At 30.7% G+C, this 18,487-nt stretch overlaps 6 protein-coding genes across 6 annotated transcripts; 3 read left to right on the top strand and 3 right to left on the bottom strand.

Annotated features, from left to right (window-relative positions):
* Positions 1-324: 324 nt before the first annotated feature.
* FG379_002599 (PHD finger containing) lies at positions 325-2,466 on the top strand (the record flags this gene model as incomplete). The annotated part of the gene is made up of 1 exon (XM_067328289.1): positions 325-2,466. The coding sequence occupies one exon, from the start codon at positions 325-327 to the stop codon at positions 2,464-2,466; it is 2,142 nt and encodes a 713-aa protein (XP_067181787.1).
* A 199-nt stretch (positions 2,467-2,665) lies between these two features.
* Positions 2,666-5,752, top strand: FG379_002598 (insulinase like protease; the record flags this gene model as incomplete). The annotated part of the gene is made up of 1 exon (XM_067328288.1): positions 2,666-5,752. One exon carries the CDS (start codon positions 2,666-2,668, stop codon positions 5,750-5,752), a length of 3,087 nt encoding a protein of 1,028 aa, XP_067181786.1.
* Positions 5,753-5,801: 49 nt separating this feature from the next.
* FG379_002597 (uncharacterized protein) lies at positions 5,802-7,193 on the bottom strand (the record flags this gene model as incomplete). Its single annotated transcript, XM_067328287.1, has 1 exon — positions 5,802-7,193. One exon carries the CDS (start codon positions 7,191-7,193, stop codon positions 5,802-5,804), a length of 1,392 nt encoding a protein of 463 aa, XP_067181785.1.
* A 312-nt stretch (positions 7,194-7,505) lies between these two features.
* Positions 7,506-7,829, top strand: FG379_002596 (60S ribosomal L36; the record flags this gene model as incomplete). Its single annotated transcript, XM_067328286.1, has 1 exon — positions 7,506-7,829. One exon carries the CDS (start codon positions 7,506-7,508, stop codon positions 7,827-7,829), a length of 324 nt encoding a protein of 107 aa, XP_067181784.1.
* A 533-nt stretch (positions 7,830-8,362) lies between these two features.
* Positions 8,363-8,770, bottom strand: FG379_002595 (uncharacterized protein; the record flags this gene model as incomplete). Its single annotated transcript, XM_067328285.1, has 1 exon — positions 8,363-8,770. One exon carries the CDS (start codon positions 8,768-8,770, stop codon positions 8,363-8,365), a length of 408 nt encoding a protein of 135 aa, XP_067181783.1.
* A 137-nt stretch (positions 8,771-8,907) lies between these two features.
* On the bottom strand, positions 8,908-17,337 carry FG379_002594 (uncharacterized protein; the record flags this gene model as incomplete). The annotated part of the gene is made up of 1 exon (XM_067328284.1): positions 8,908-17,337. The coding sequence occupies one exon, from the start codon at positions 17,335-17,337 to the stop codon at positions 8,908-8,910; it is 8,430 nt and encodes a 2,809-aa protein (XP_067181782.1).
* Between the last annotated feature and the right edge of the window lie 1,150 nt (positions 17,338-18,487).

Genomic DNA, 18,487 nt, shown 5'->3' with positions numbered 1-18,487 from the left:
GTCATATGTTTAATGTATGGTATACTGAAACTGCATGTAGTTTTCTTTAGACTGCATGCATGGATTTGAGAATAAATGTTTGAGTTTGCATGTGCATGAACTAAAATCAGCCATGAGCTATTTATTAGAACTAGAATTGGCGTGATTGGTTTGTTTTTGAAATATAAAATGAATGAAAACTTTAACCGAAACTCGGAATTTACAGAGAAGAGACAGGAGGTAGGTTATTTGTTTGTGTTAAAAATTGAATAAAGTAACTAAATATTGAAGAACAATGACATTATTGATCGGGAATTCGTCAGAAAGTTTGCTTTAATTATTAATATGCTAAATAATTCCCAGAATTATAAGGATTCAAATACTGATTTAAACACTCAAGTTCAAAATGAAGTTGAAAGAGATTTAAATCAAATAGCATATCCTTTGTATCATGGTCATTCTCAATATAGTGAAATTTTACCCATTACTCAAGAACGGCCAATTAATAATCAACTAGAAAGTTCAAACTCTATTGAATTTTTGAATCAAAATAATTCAGCGAGCACTATAGACGAGGTTCATAACCAAAATTATATTTCTTTGGAAGCACTTAAAGGAAAAATGAGTCAAGAAATAAATTACGAAGAAAAAATCAAATCGAAAAAAGATTCTGACCTAAAATGGCAAGATGGAAAAGTATCTATTAAGAAAGGGAAGGTAAAAGTATCATGTAACTATGCATTTACACCAACAAGGTCAAGTTTAAGAGTGAGATGTATATACTGCAGAAAAATTTATTCCAGTGTTAAAGGCTTTATTAATCATAGAGGGAAATGCAGTCACTTTAAAATACCACAAAACAATATTTTAGAATATTCAAGAATGAGTCAAAATTATCCAGCGAACATGTTCAATTTTTTTAATGTAACTCAACTCGATAAGCCAGATTCAAACCTACAGAATCGATCTATTTTCAACTACAGTCTAAATACACAACAAACAGAAAATAGTCAACAAAACACTCAACTTAATTGCCATGAAATAAAGAAATTTATGGATAACGTTAATCCATTTCCAATAAATAATATTTTTTGTAATAAAAATACTCTAGATGAAGTTAATTCAGTGACCACACTGCCAAATAAAAATAATACATACCAAGATAAAAACGTGGAAACTGATATTGAGAACAATACACAATATAAAAGTAAATTTTCTGGGGAAGCATTTCACAGTTTTGACAGTAATTCTCCAAAAAATAGTGGTTTAAACCAAATAAATTCAAATAATAAAAGTAATAATTTCGAAAATTTTAAATTGCACTTGTATGCAGCAATTTCATGCCTTCCAATAGAACTATTGGTAAAGATTATTCAAAGAAGAAATCCAAGGTTAATGGGAACATTGAATGGAAGGGAACAAAAAATAGAGAGGGATAAGATGATTGACATAATTTTTTCCGAAATCACTTCGAAAAAGAATATTGACACGTCGAATAAAATTGATTTAAGTTGTGAAAATGAGGAAAAAACTAATTTAGATGACTCTAATGGCTCAAATGTTGAAGATAATTCTTATAGTTCGGTTGACGAGAATTTGGAGTCTAATACTAATGCAGCTAATAATGAGATTTACGATGACATTTTTCTATTGAATATCCCCACTTTTTTTAGGCATTCATTTCCAAAAAATCAAGAAATAAAATGCTATATTTGTAAGAGTACAAACAAGGAATCGATTCTAATGTGCGAAAATTGTGGCTATACCTATCATAAAAAGTGTCAAAGTAATCCTACAGAACATAAAAAGAATGATTGGTTTTGTGACCATTGTGTTGAGTATGGGAACAATTTGATATTAGGATCTAAGTTTCAAGTTGGAGAGTTAGTATGGACAAATTATAAGGGAGTTACTTGGCCTGGACAAATTATTGGGATAATTAATCAAAAATTTGAGCTTATCTTATTCCATATCGAGAAGAAATTGGAAAGAAATTCAAATGAAATTCAAACATGGACAGAAGGTTTATCTCATATTGATGGTCTTGCATGCAAAGGTGCATTTATTAGAGAAACTCAATTTGCTGTAATGCATTGGCAATCAGTTTATAAAGGGCTCAAATATTATACTAACTCATTGAGATCTAAACCAAGAAGACTTCCTTCAATAAGCAGCAAAAATTGCAAACAAAATAAACCAGGGAAAAAAAGGAAAGAAGTTTGTTGTGAAAATAAATCAACATCATCAGTACCAGTTGTGAACCATCCATTACCTCTTTCAATAAAGGATGATTATGAGGCAGATAAAAATATTTCTGATACTATTCAAGAAAATTCAAGGCATGGCTTGAAAAATGAAAACACTAGCTTTGACAATGAAGTAACAGAGAAAAATATGAACAAAAAATTGTCTAAGGAAAGTGAATATAACCAATTTTCCCAAACTCAACTTGGTAGAACTATTTATTCCGATATTTCCGATTGTTAAAATAATTTGAATTTAGAACAATTTCTATTCAATGAATTAATTTTAATTTTATAGTTTTAAGATTTTGAGAGCATGCACTAGATTTTTTTTAGTCGAGTTCATATAGTTTTTCATTATTGACTAGTTTTGCATGCGAAATTGCATGTCACGTAGTTTTTAATTGACTAATTTTTAAATAACTTTTCAATGAGAATTAGTAATGCTGTGGATAAATTTACTTTTTTTTATATTCTTTTTTGGTTATTCAGTATCATGTAATTGCGTAAAACCACAAAAACAATCAACTGACTTTGTTCTGAAACCATTTTCGGATAATAGGAAATTCAAACACGTAATTCTTGAGAATGGTTTGGAGGTATTACTAATTGAGGACGAAATTATAGAAAATTCTGCATTTTCTGTAGGTGTAAAGGCAGGCTCTTTTAATGACCCAGAAAATGTTTTTGGTTTGTTCCATTTAATTGAGCACATGCTCTTTTTGGGCACAAAAAAGTATCCTGAACCAGAAAACTATGATGAATTCATGACAAGTCATGGAGGGAAGAATAACGCCTTTACAGGTGAAGAAAGGACTGTATACTTTAATGAAATAGGTGAAGAATATCTAGAAGATGGTTTGAAACGTTTTTCTAGGTTCTTTATTGATCCTATTTTTGATGAAGAAATGATATCTAAAGAAATCAACTCAGTTAATTCTGAACACTTGAAAAATATACCAAATGAATTTGATAGATTGTGGTATACATTGAAGTCGTATTGTCATCCACCTTTTTCGCAATTCACAACAGGAAATATTGAAACATTGGTAAAGGTACCCAAGTCAAAGGGAATTTTACTTCCAGTTTTATTGAAAAGGATGTACATGAAATATTATTGCGGTGAAAATATGTTCCTCGTCCTATTATCGAAAAGGAATATTAATGAACAGGAAAGATTAGTGAGAACCTATTTTTCAGATGTGTCAAATAATAACAGTGGTGAATGTAAAAAAAATGAATTTAAAGAAAATTCATCAACCCAAGGGATTATAAAAGAAGAGCATCTCGGAAAAATTGTTGTTTTAAATCCATTAAAAAGTAAAAAACAACTTTGGCTTGTATGGAACTTTCCTACCTTATTTAATCCTTCTTCGAAGCAACCTTTGGGGCTATTATCCTATATCTTAAATTCGAAAAAAAAAGATACGCTATATTGGCATTTACAGCAAAATGGATTAGTTCTTAATACGAGCACAATTTATGAAAGCTATTCTTTCGGAAGTATTTTTATCTATCAAGTTGAACTATCAAAGAAAGGTTCTTCAGAAGTATTCGAAGTGGTTAACACTGTGTTTAAATACATAAATAAGCTAAAAGCATCAAAGGAAATTATGAGCGTATACAAAGGGATAAAAGAAATTTCAGAGAGAGAATTTATTATCCAAACAGAGTTACAGGAGCAATCTCCAATGTATATCGTTTCGGATATTTGTTCAAGAATCGTTAAATATGGAGTTTATAATGCCTTAAGTGCTGAAGTATTAATTGAGGAAATAGATGAAAATTTAATAGAAAAAATATTAAACGCAATAATACCACAGAATACATTTTTTATTGTTGAAGATAATATAAATGAAAAAGTATCATCTGTTTTCAGAGACGAATATTACAATGTAATTCACACAATAAATTCTATCCCAAAAGATACCCTCTTAAAATGGGAGAATACACAATTTTCAACGAAAGTGGGGAATAAGATTGTTATACCAGCTCCAAAAAAATGTTCACCTTTAAATTTAAGGTTAGTAGAAGAAATAAGTAATTCTGGTTTTCCAGAGCTCATAGACTCTAATTATGCAAAAATTTGGTGGTACAAACCAAATACGAAGAACCATCGAATTGGAATAAATATGTTATTAAAATATCCGAGGAGGTATAATAAAGGAATCGAAACACAAATTTGGGGAAAAACCATTGTTTATTTGATTAATCTTTTAATTGAAGGTGAAGTTGAGGGGTTCAGGGAATGCGGAATTTCTATTTATTTGGGATGGGAAGATAATGGAATATTAATAGATATAAGTACATTTGGATACTCTGATGATATTGAAAAATTGTTGCACAAAACAATTGGGTCAGCATTTAAACAAATACATGAAATAGATTGTGAAACGTTGAAAGAAATTCTTTTAGAGTTTTCAGAATCAAAAGTAGGATTTCACGAAGGGGGAGAAGATACTGCGTATTCACAATCTCTTAAATTAGTTGAATCACTACAATCGGATCAGAGTTTTACTGAATGGGAATTGAGACAATATTTAGATAAAACAATTCTTAGAGAATATGGGGATGATCATTTTAAGCATAAAAAAAACTCAGCAACATCTTTTATCACTTACTTAACCTCCTTAATAAAGAATGACACTTCTAACAAGATATGCGAGGTTTTAAACATTTGGAGTTACAAAATGTTACATAGACAAACTGTTATTTCATATATTCAAGGTAATATTACTAGGTCAAAAGCAACTGAAATTATTGAGGGTTTTATATTAAATAGTAAAATAAAACCACTAAGTGAGAAGTACTCCATGAAAAAGAGGATTTATAAAATTAAAAATTCTTTAGATATCACCTTCTTTAACCCGACTTTCGAAGATACTAATAATATGGTGTTAATGCTATTTCAATTCGGAACTTCAACTTTTGAGGAGATAATACACCTCTTGGCACTGCAGCCTTTAATCCAAGGTTATTTATATGATAATCTGAGAACAAGAGCGCAAATAGGATATATCGTTTTGGCAAATATTATTTCCATTTGCAAAGTAAGGTCTCTGGTTATTGGTGTGGAAGGCAACTCGAACTATTCTGTAGAAAATATTGAAATGAATATTTATAACACACTTCGTGAGTTCTCGTATAAAAAGCTCATTAAAATGGACGATGTTACATTCGAATCTATAAAAACTTCACTGAAGGAAGAAATAAAATCTACCAGAAACTCATTTTCGTCGAGTTTTTATCATTATTGGGATGAGATTCGTTATTCAGGTAATACGGACGAAATAGTTGATACAAATAGGGCTGTTGAGTATATAAATAATGTTATGACAATACAGTTACTATACAGAACATTTACAAAACTCATAAATGAAAACAATAGAATGAAGGCAAATGTAACAGTAAAAATAATACCTAGTAGTAGTAACTTTAAGAGTTTAGATAAAATGAACAATAAAGATGAGTATCTAAATGAAATTTTAAGTATTACTCGCGAACATTTAAAAAAAAATAATAAATATTGATTAACATATATTACAGATATAATTATATTAATATTGAATTACAATATATCTAAGTTTCAATAGGTGTTTGAACTAGTGAATGAGAGAGCTCACGAATTATTTCAGGAGAAATCAGATAGTGATATTGATTTTTGACGAGTTCTTGTAATTTAATTATTTGATCCGAATAAAATTCATATTTGTATCTTTGAACAAATGTGAGTAAGGTTTTATGCCATGTTACAGGTAGTACGGTATTCGTCAATATACTTTTAGAATTCAAATTTACATTGTTATGAGAAAATAGAATAACATTATCACTTGTTTTCGAATTCGCTCCTTTGTTAAATTTGTAAAAACTTTCGACTAGTTCATTTATAACTTTCCTTGGCATGGAATATTTCTTACTCAGTAGAATCATGATAAAATGAGTTTGGCAAGTATTCCAAGGATTAATTTGGGAAAGTTTAATGATTGCTGCAGCTGCATGGAGCACAGGAATACTCACCTTTGCTAAAATACTCCCAATTATTATTGCTTCTTTAACTGTGCAAGATTCATCTGCAGCAAGGGGGAGTAGGATTCCCTTAAACCATGCCGAGTGCTTAAACATTGCCTTTTTTAGTGCCTGGTAATAATGGTAATTAAGCTTTCCATAGTTTTTAGAGATATCTTCTCTTACTATAGGATATAAAATCTCAGAATAAAACTTTAATGAATCATTTGGAGAGAGATTTGAACAAAAAATACGAACGGCTTCACTCATTGCGTTTGGTGTCCAGTTATGTGGTTCTGTAATATTTAATATTTCCTCCCAGTTCTCTAGTCTTGGAATAATAGTAAAAGCTTTAGGTAGTTTCCCCGATTTATATTTAGTGAGCCACTTCCCAATCGATGAATATACCAACTGAACCTTCTCTGGTAGTTGAATTGAGTTTTGAGTATCTAAATAATTTTGGGAAGATTCACTTGCATTATCACGCAACTTTGAGATAATTAGGCTAACAAAATCAGATTTATTTTGGCTTTCATATAGTTCATTGTTCTCATCCGCGCATTTGTTCAGAAGCTCACTCCAATAAGAATCATCTAGTCCCATATTATCTCTAGCCCCAATATCATTTTCATTTACGTAAATATAACCAAATTCATCAATAGGAAGATTAAGTTTACTCTCAATGTTATCTTTGATAACACTTTTATCTAACTGTAAGTCAGAAAATGAATCCTCATCAAAGTCTTGAAGCAATTGCAGGTTTGCTTCTTCCAGTATTTTTTTACCAATATTATCTGGAACTTGAGTATATCTTTGCTCTCCTTCAATATATTCTTCTAGAGAATCACAATTTGAAGTCGTTCTCTTCTTACATTTGTAGTATGGGTTTTTTGATAACTCTATATCTATATGAAGCGGATTTCTAACTTTTGAGAGTTTATTCCGGCTCTTTTTGAACTTAGGCATTGTAAAATAAAGGACTCCTCAAAATAAAGAAGTGGTTGGAATATAAAAGTTATTGTATTAACTAAAAATGAAAATTCATATCCAAAATACAAGTTGGCTGATGCAAATTAACCAGATTGCGCCGGCAACTTTTTGTCATTTTAAGACCATCTTAGTGACTTAATATAAGGCGGTATATATTCCAGGCGCCTTTTTTTGAGACAAATCAAATATAAATAGCAAATATAATTAGAGTTGAGTCGCCATCTTTCCTTTCGAGACGGATTAACGAAGTTATATTTTGATTACGGGCAGAATATTGTATTTGAAAAAATGACATCATCGATTTCAACAGGAACTGTTGTCGGTTTGAACTCCGGGTTTATTGTGACAAAGAGACCTAAACAACCTAGGCCTAGTTCACGAAAAGGGAAGTTATCTGCGAGAAATGCCCTTGTTAAACAGGTGGTTCGTGAAGTTGCAGGATTTGCGCCGTATGAGAAGAGAATGATGGAGTTGTTGAAGGTTGGGTCGGCTTCCACGGCAAAGAGAGCCATGAGATTTGCCAGATCACGTTTAGGTACGGAAAGAAGAGCTAAGAAGAAGCGTGATGAGCTTGTAGATATTATTCAACAACAGAGAAAGAGGGCAGCATAAACCAATTAATGTGAGGGAGGATTTCCGTGTAATTGCTAATTATCTGCTTGTCTATTTGGGACGGGTATATAGTTAATGATTGGACTCGTTAATTTTTAAGGTTTGTGCCCATTCTTACTTAGGTTGGTATATAGATATATCAATTAAATTTTGTTTTTTTTCTCAACTTTGTCGCATGATATTCTAATAAATTTTACCTTCTGGGATAATCTTGAAAAACACCTCCTAGAACTAACTCACGTGAGTTGTCGCAAATATTATCGTCATTCATTTCATTGTACCTAGGTGTTAATCAGGAGTTATTGCCTGTTTTTGTTCACTATTTGTTAAAGTACATACCTCAGGATTTCAATTACTAGGAGGAAGTTGTTTGCCGAGCCTTGATCGTTGAATAAAAGTGGGATGGAGTCACTTTTTTCCGTGTTCGAATCAAATACAATAATAATAATGGCTTTGTTGTGATTGTCAATGACGATTTTGTTATTTGAATATAAATAATTGAACTCGGAATTATTTAGTATGGTATTTATCTATTATGAAATGAAAATTTGAAACAAAAATTTAAAGTAATAACTTACTGCTCTAAATGGTATTATTATTGTGTGAATTGGCGATTTCAAAGTTAAAATGCTCAAGTTTCGATTTACAAAGTATTTTCCAGATATGAATTTCTGACTCAACTGATCATAAATTGAAATTGAAACACCACTTAATGCACTTTTTATGAAACAATTGACAAGTTCATTTATGTCAGTTGAATTCATGCAAGGTTTAGACTGAATTTCTGTTGATTTACTGTTTCTAGACGTATTTGCTCTACTTGGGTTATTTTCAGCCTCAATATTCTTTATAATATGGCACCAATCAACATCAACAGTGTATGGATTCCTACAGGGGTTTTCACTAATATTACAACAAAAATCTCTAACAAAGCTCCACATTATCCTGATTCCAACAGCTTTTTTAATACCAAGTAAAAGGGGGGGGGAGTGCGAGAAATGCATGTACTTTCTCGAGTTTACGTAAATAAAAAAAAATATGAGAAATGAAAGGGATCAATAAATTAGAGAAATTATAACTACTTATAATAACAGTGGTTGACTTGATGAACACCCTTATTAATGACGTTTTGCCATATTAACGCCTTATCACCTGTAAGTGGCTGAGAGGAGTTTGTGATTAGGTTCTCAAGCAGGCGTGTTTTTGTTCTATTACAATTTCCAGAATTTATAATTGACTCGAAAGGGGTACTTCTAACTTCCGAAGAAATTATTTCATTTGAGTTGGCATTTATATGAGTTCCAGAATAGTTAGGTGAGACCGGGACATTTGGAAAAGGATTAAGTGGTTTTCTCAACTTTGCAATAGGTGATTGAAGGGACATTAAAAATTGGGTTCTAACCAATAAATTGTGATGGGGTGATCCAAAGTCAGGAAGTGAATTTAATAATTCTCTCAATTCAGGTAGATTAGTTACAATTATTGGAACATTCAATAGAGCCTCCTCCTTTATTAATTGTAATTTAGAAATGAGTGATTCAGTAGAAGTTGTCTGTTTAAGTATTGGAGTTTTTTCTTTAATGCTTTCTATAAATTTACTAACATTATTCTCCATTTTCTCAATTTTTAAATTAAGGTCCCTTTTCTGAATTGGTAACTCAGAAAGAGATTTTTTTATATTCTTTAGTACTTGAATATTCTCAAATTTTGGAGTTGAAGGTTTATCCGAACATATGATGTTTCCCGACTTAGCATTTTGAATATTAGACTCTTTAAGTTCAATTGATGTTGAGTTTTTTTCAAATTTACAGAATACTTGATCTACGAAATCTTCATAGCTTTCTATTGAAGCTAAAACATTTCCAAATGAGTATACAGGAGGGTAAACACAAGGTAGACTAAGGCCCTGTTTGAGGAGATCAACAAAAATTCCAAATTCATTGCAATTATCCTTTAATTTCATATAATTTTCACTCCATTCGTTGCATTGTTCCACAATATCTCTGATCAAATCACAATTACTAGTGAAGAATTGAAAACGAGTAATTCTTCCACTTTCTTTCACATCCTCAGATACCATGTTATTAATTTCAGGGGGTAAAAACTTAATTTTGTACTTTTCAATTAAATAAGCATCAGTTTCTTTCCAAATTTTTATATGTTCATTAGTATTGCTTATATGGGAGAAGATAGGTTTTGGGTTTAACTGATTATTGTAGAAATTTGATATTTGGTTTCTAATAAAAATTAACATAGATTCAAGGTAATATGTTCTAAGTATTTGGCAAATGATTTCTTCTTCTGAAAATGTAACACCTGATTTTACCATGTTATTAAGCAATATTTCAATATCACTTTTAAGGTTCTTACTATTAATGTTTATTACTTCATTCTCGAATTCATTCCAATTTTTAGAAGTATCACTCTCACCAGATACATTAAGGCTGTAACTAGATAGGCTGAACTGCCTTAGAATTGAATTAAGATTAAAGTAGTTAGATCTAACTGATAGAATTCCGCTGTAGAAATTTTTCGAGGAGTTGAGTTTTATTGGAAAATTAGGAGAGTAGAATCTTAATATATATTTGAATTCATCCCATTTTAATCTTTTTTCAAGTCCAAGTGAATTGATAAAAGACAGGTCTCTCGGTAAATTTATTATTTTCAATGACTCTAAGTTTTTGTTAAAATCATGAAACTTTTTGTTGAAGAATGTTACATATTTCAATATACAATATAACCACTCCATTTCAACGATTTGATCAACTCCTATTGATATTCCTAACAAATATAAATTGATCATTCCGTGGATATCTAATTCTTCACTTCTAAATTCTAACTTTCTAAGCCTTCCAATTGAATTAGGGTCAACTGTTATATTTTCACAATTAAAGTCACGGAAAACTATTCTAAAGTTGACTTGAACTGTATTAGTGGGACTTGTTGAACTATGAATTCTTTTAATTTGTTTAGTGGTTGATTGAATGGGTATTAACAATCGTCTCTTCATGCCCTTTTTAGCTTTTATTAATGATATTTTAGGGTTAAGCATTTCTTTAACAGATATCTTATTTTTTATTACCCTTCCCTTTCTACTGGTAGACATATTTTCCGTGATATTTGCAACTCTTTCCTTATGGATATTTTGGTTTTCAAGAAAATTTGTTTCAACCAACTCTGAGGATTCATTCTTAATTTTTGTTAGGGGAACTTTCTCTCCAATTTCAATGTCTCCAATTGTATTCTCTACAACAAATATTGATGGGTCATATGTTGAATTAGTAAAGATATCCCATTTAAATTTATTTTGAAAATCGTGGATCCAAACGTTTAGTAAATAAAATCTGTTGTAAATAGCATTTCTCTCGTAAAGTTGAACACATGAAATCGGTCCAAAGAGACTGTTAAATAACAATTTTTTAAGGTTCTCTTGTGAATATATTTCTCTTTGCAAGTTATTGTATTTCTCATATTGAACCTGGTTACAGAATTCTGGCTTTCCTTTTATTTGAGAAATAATGTATTTATTGTTGTTATGGCACAATGATATGTTATTTCCCATTCTCAGCTGCGAGATAATTGCTTCAGATTGAACATAGGATGTTGTACCTCTTAAGGCACAAAGTTGACATATCCAAGGCGTATCATTATAGATGCTTTTCGAAAAGTTAAAGTTTTTTCTATTTTGAGCATTTGAATTGGCACATTCTTTATGGTACCAACGACTACATTCGCTACATGAAATCCAGTATAACTGATGATCAAAATCAACTGTGCCATTTTCTGAAAAATTTGTACTGAATGTGGAACAAATCGGACATAGATCTGCTGGAGTATTCTCGATACTAATAAAAACTTCAATAGATATAATGAAATCAATTATAAGTTTATTATTATATTTACTTTTTTTTGGATATGAAGTTGGATCTATCATTCCTATTCTTTGAATCAAAGTATCACTTGAACCGTCAATTTCAGTTTTATTAGCTTTATCTTTATCGTACCAGTAAAAGTAACCGTTTATCCAACCATATTTTAGGTTAGTTCCCTTATTATTAGAATCAAAATCTTGTATAATATTATTCTTTTCACTTTCTGTTTGCATTTGCGAAAAAAAATCTTCAGTCAACAATTCTGATTCTTTTAACCAAGAATAGAAGGATCTTGGGAAGTTATCTGAAATTCTATCAAATACCTTATACTCTGAGCAAATGCTATTGTATATTTCATCCGGAGTAATCTCACTTTTACTAGAGTGAATGGACTCCCTTTTTGGCCTTCCTCTGGGTCTTGGAATCTTTTTTATAAGCTCTACTTCCAAGACTTTATCTACGTTTAAATGATTTTCATTTTCGTGAGAGCAGATATTTGAAATTATTTTCTTAATATCATCATCTTCGATTGTAAACTCATTTTCTTTGGACAATATTTTATTTATTATCCTGCAATTCTTCCTGTTAGTTTCAATTTCCTCATTTATACCTTCAATGTGTAACCATGGACGTAAAATGGTATTCCTAGGCAATAAAAGTATTGCCTCTCTGGCAGAAAGGGTCCACTTTAAAATATTTATTAAGTTTACTACAAGTTTTGTCTTAAATGGGGTTTGTATTGGCATTTGGTCACATATCTCGATTAGAAAAATGAGTTCTTTGAGAGACATTTTATTTCCAGAATCCTTATTTAAATCAACATAATTTTGCACACGTAAACTCTCAATATTACAGTTGTCCCTACTATCATAAAAGTCAAAATTAATCAAGTTTTCCCATATCTCAAGTTCCATGTCACTAGTTTTTGTACGATAATTCCGTGTTGAATCTTCTGAATTAAAATCAAATCCATCATTTGAAGAAAAAATACTCGGAAACTTATTATTAATAAGAGCTATCCATAGAAAGGTTAATTCAATAGTTAGAGCAAGATTTTTCATCTCAACTAAGTTAAATTTAATGTTTTTTATTGCAAAACTCAGTAGTAATAGCGACATCTCAATTGTAGGTAATGGGATTTTTCTAACAATATCTAAGATACCATCAACATTGTTCTCGTTAACTCTCTCTTCCAAAATGCTTTTACTTCTCTTTACTCTCTTTTGAGGGCCCTGATTTGATATATTTAAACTCTCAAACTGGGAGTTGCTTAAATTTTTATCTTTTCCGTTCTCAATGTCACTCACACTAGCGTTTAGAATATTTCCCAGTTGTTCTAAGTCGTTACCACCATTCACAGGTAAATACACAAAATATTTCTCATTAATGATTGATTTAACCATATTGTTTGTTTCTTCATAGTTTTCTTTGCAATATACTCTAGAATTTGTAGATTTCTTTTCCCTCATATAATGCAATAAATTAGATAGTAAAGAAACATTATAGACAGAATAGTCTTCAGATGGATCGTTGTTTGCCTCATTGAGGTCACAGGGGTTGAATAGATCGGGATTAAACACCTCTAATAATCTATTTAAGAGGGTATTACTTCGTTTAATAATATCGGTATTACAGTAGTCCATTTTCAAGTATGGCTCCAATATCTTATTCCAGTCGAGCCTAAAAGCAAGAGGACCATTTTCAACATTGTCATTTTGTGTATCACGATATCCCAACTTTTCGGTGTATTCATCCATCAACAATTCAATTGAAGATTTGAAATTCTTCGGTAATAAATTACTTGGAATGGTCCTATTATAAAACGTTTCTGTCTTTGAATTATTAACAACATTAAAACCTAGAGAATTAAAAATATTTAACCATTGTTTTGCCTTTTTAACAGAGTTCTTAAATTGTTGAAATAGTCGATTATCAATATATTTTTCTGATATGAATGAATCCCCGAAAACAATATCCTTTGGAAAATTCAGTTCCCCTGAAAAAATTTTTTTTAGCTCATCTATAGAATAATTGGGTTTATGTTTAGCCTCGTCGATAATTTTCGTCGAAAAGGGACTTGATTTGATTTTTGAATTTGAACCATGTTCTGAATAAAGATTGTTGCCTTCAATATAGTTAATTAATTCTATCCCTTCATCGATATCATTTACTCTTGGTTCTAACAAATCTAGAGTCGTGTTATTTGTTAGGGATAACAAATTGTGGTATTCTTCTATAATTAAAGTATTGATTAACTTTTGGTTTAAATCACGCAACATGATTTCTTCTTGGATATAGTTAGTAAATTCAATTAATATTGGATGTTTAAGACATTCATTTTGAAATTCTTTTAAAACACTGGTAAATTCATTTAATCTCTTCACTTCGCTAGTGACAATTGATTTATTAGATTCATTGAAGGCATTCATTTCAATGGGTGATTTGACTAATATTTCTGAAAAACGTGATTGAATTCTCTCATTATGACAGATTTCTAGATACTTTATTCCTTTCTCTCTCAAAGTAACATATGAATTGACACTTTCTTTTAATTCTTTAAAAGAATTTAATCTTTCACCAATACCATAATCAATATCAACTAACAACCTTGCAAAATAATATGGAATTTTTTTCGATGAAAGTTTTGCCTTCTTTGCTCTAATGGGTTTGTTGATTTCTTCCAAGATAACACTTTTATATATTTCATCCCATTCAATTGAAATATTTAACCTTGACTCAAAATTTGAAAGGAAATTGTTATCAACTATATTCAAGTTTTTTCCTTTTTGTAGTAGTTCCTTCCAATAGTCCAGATCCTTTGATAAATAGTTTTCAGATGATTCAACTTCTTCCATCCATTTTTTGCAGGATTCGAGATCATTTATTAATTTACCTGTGTATTTTAAATCACGAAAAATCCTCTTAAAGTCTGTTATATTCCATACTGACGTGGAAATTAAATTATTATTTAGTAATTCGATATGCTTGTTTACATAGTCCATTTCAATTTGTGAGGTACTGCAATCTTCATCAGTATTATTATATATGCAACCAGATAAATAAGGAAAACGTTCAAGAGTGAGCACATCCGAGTTATTTAAATCTTCGATATGCTTCAACCATTTATCCCAATTCTCAATTTTTACAGGAATATTCTCAATATCGGCTGCAAGTTTATTAAGTTCTTCGTATGAAAATAAGAGAGACAATGGATGCCCCATCCTTTTACTCTCAATAAGCTCTTTATTGCCAGAGGATAATGAAATGCATATTCTTTCATACTCATCAATTATAATTTTTACTTTTTCCTCTAATTTATTCATTTTAACTGGAAGAATTTTCAATTTATCTAGTAAATTATTCCAACATTCAATTCTACTTTTTGTTTTTTCATAAGAGGAGGCAACAGAACTCCAATATTTGTAGATTTGTTCGAGTTTTTCAACAAGCAAGATAGGTCCTAGCTCTTTTAATTTTTCCCAATGTGAAGAATTTATCTGTTCTGTGGTCAATAAATTAATATCAATATCACTATGAGTCTCGTCTTCAATTACATCTTCAATTCTCTGACTTCCTTCAGCTTCAAGACTTGATTCTTTTTCACTTTCAGGTATCTTTAATTTACTCGAGTCGGGAATATCCTTAAATTCAACTTTGAATGAATTAAAGTTAATGTGGGATTTGAAACAATTTAACCTCTCTATTAATGATAGTAATTTACCATCATCAATTGGAATTTGGATTTCTTTAATTTCAAGTTTCCAAAGCAAAAAATTCAACTCTGCAAAAAGACTTTCTTCAGTCTCGCTAGAAATCAATATTGAACTTCTCTCCAATAAGAGCGAGATTATTGAGGAAACATTAGAATTTGAGCTTTTTGAACACTTAATGAGTTCTCTTCCCTTCTTGAGCCATCTCTCGCAACCATCTAGACATGAAGAAAGCTCCTGTAATATTGATGTATCATAAATTGTTAATTCATTACCCTTATCTATTAGTTGCTTAAGTTTATCATACGATAGACGCTCGCCGATTTGAGATTCAATAAAATTGATTACTTCTTGTAGTTCATGCTTTGTAAATTCATTCCCCTTTTTTATTCCAGTAATTGTGTTCCAAACACTTGAGGATACATCATCAATATCTTGTTTCGTGTTATATTCAGAAACACTCCTAAGAAATTCTTTGCTTTCATTTAACCAATCACCACTCTCTTTAATTTTTGCTTTCAATACAGGTAAATATTCACTCATATCGAGGAAATCACATAAAGTATATTCCGCTTCCTCCAATATTAATTGAGCCTCCATATAAATGCAAAGACCATCCATTAATCTCTTGAATTTTCGGTGCCATTTTTTCCAACGAAGATAGACAGGTTCCATGTATTTAGAAATGGGGACGCTAATTTTCAGAGTCAAACTCTCAAGCCAAATCTTTTCAAAATCTGATGGCTTTGGGAGTTTCCAGTCATTCGTTGTCTCCATCAATTTCTTTGCATCAACAATAATCGCCTGCATACTATCCGGAATGTCGTTCGTTGTAAATCCTTTACAAGCAGACACTAAGTTGAATACAAAAGGAGGGGACTGAACCACGTTCAGCCAATCTAGGGCTCTATTTACTCTATTTATCAATTGTCTTTTAACATAAACATCTTTTTCATTCAAGAATTTAGCTGCAGGTTCATTCAATAGACTTTCAGCGAAGTTGAGTCTCATTGGGCGAGAAAGACTTCTTTCAACCTTTTCGATCCAATTGCTTGCTGCGATTTGTTCAGTAAGGCCATCAGTCCCTGGAACTTCTATGAAAATTTCGTCTTTATCTTTCATTGAATCCTTACATTTATCTAAATTCTTCTCAATAATGGCAGATTGAACCGTTTTTCTCCATGTTTTCAGTTTTTCAAGTTGAAATTTTAGGAGATCTAAACATTTAGAGTAAAAAAGACATTCTTCACCTTCCTTCAATAAATCACGCAACTCTTTTATCTGAATCTTATTTGCGGGTTTAATTTCTCCCAAATCTAAATTTAATTCTTTACTACCTATTGAAAAGGCCTCTTTAACCTTGTTTTCAAAATTTGACGCTTTTTTTACAGCTTGAGAAAGCGATTCGAGTTCTGGAAGCCTAACTTGCCTTTGGAAAATAAGTCCTTCTTGCAACAATTCTTTACCTTCTTCAAGAGTATATCTACCTTCTTTGTAATTTTCATTTAGAATTATACCCACTTCTTTCCTCCAATTATCAATAAAACTTAAAAAAAGCTGTTGGTTTAAAGCGATTTCCCTATATTTTCCATAAGATACCGGGCAACTATTATTTGATTTTTTCACCAAATCCCTGTCTTTTATTTCTTCCTTTGAAACTTGGCTCACGCTTGTTAATGATTTTTGAACACAATCGTTGTTTAGTGACAAATGAAATTCGCTTCTCTTTGACTCTATCCTTCCAAAATTTCTTGTTTCTTCTGTATGGCAATAGCTTTTCTTCGAATCGTTTATTGTAGAAAGCAGGAGTTTCTCTGCTGATAGCTCTCCTTGAACCGATGAAGATTCAGAAGAAAAGTTAGTGGAAATATATCCCATTAATCGTTCTCCTGACAAACAGTTGAAATCAGTCTCCATACTTCTCATCAAATGTTTCAAATTTCTTATTATGCCTTCGGCTTCCTTTCCCGATTCTTTATTTACAAAGACGTTAGGCTCATATACACATTCTCCCTAGAAATTCGGTATTGAGAAAAAATTAAATTTATTAGAATGAACATTCAATCATATATAATTGTAAGGTTTAACTTACCATCCTTGATGAAATATTTAATTTGTCTTCGTCATTTTTTTTGGAGAAAAAAGGAGGGACCCAGGCTTGGTAAAGGCTGGGTTCTACCCTAATGCTCTTCCTTAGTTTTCCACTACTTTGAAGCATTTCAAATAATCATATTACTACACAACTTTACTGAGCCTTATTTTTCTTATGACATAAAGGTATTAAAAAAAAGAAACATAAATTTACAAATGATTCCCAGTGTAATAAAACTGAATTATATATATGAATACTACCGCACTTTATGAAAACCAGCTTATAATTTAGATTTTGAGTAATATGTGAATTTCTATTCCATTGTATTAAATTGGCATGCTATTAAAGTTCATATCTACACAACATCTATAATACATGACTCTTTATTTGAAATATTATTGTGGCAAAAAAATAAGATGATAGAAACAGATTATGTATATGACACCACGTTAGAGTTATAAATCGTGGAATAACTAAAATTTACACACACAAAATGAAGTAAAATCATGGTTAAGTAACATATGAAAAAAACCAATTTCTACATTTTACTCGTTTTCAGACAACGAAATATATCCTCTATATAATTTTTTGAAGTGCAAACATTTTTGGGAAAAAAATGTTAGTGGAACAATATATTTATATTTTGTTTCTAGAATGACCGTAATGCTTAGGAGAAACTTTGCCAAGGTGTACATTTTATTTGAAAGCAATGTAGTTATTGTAATAGATTAAAATAATGAAATAGCGCCTAATGTCATTTTGCACTTTTTTGACAACTAAAGTATTTTGAAGGATTTGCTGCAATAATGTAGAAGGATTTATTTCGATAAAAACAAGCAATTTCTTATAAAACATACAAATTATATGGTTACCATTTATTTTTAGAGGTAAATTTCACAATTCCCATCTTTAAGGTGTACAACGACTTACCATTAATAATGTAAACTATCCGTCTGTAAATTGAGCAATATCGAAATAAAAATG

This window comes from Cryptosporidium bovis (assembly GCF_009768925.1).
Source record: "Cryptosporidium bovis isolate 45015 chromosome Unknown contig_4, whole genome shotgun sequence".
Taxonomy (NCBI): domain Eukaryota; phylum Apicomplexa; class Conoidasida; order Eucoccidiorida; family Cryptosporidiidae; genus Cryptosporidium; species Cryptosporidium bovis.
This window is presented reverse-complemented; position numbering and strand designations above follow the sequence as displayed.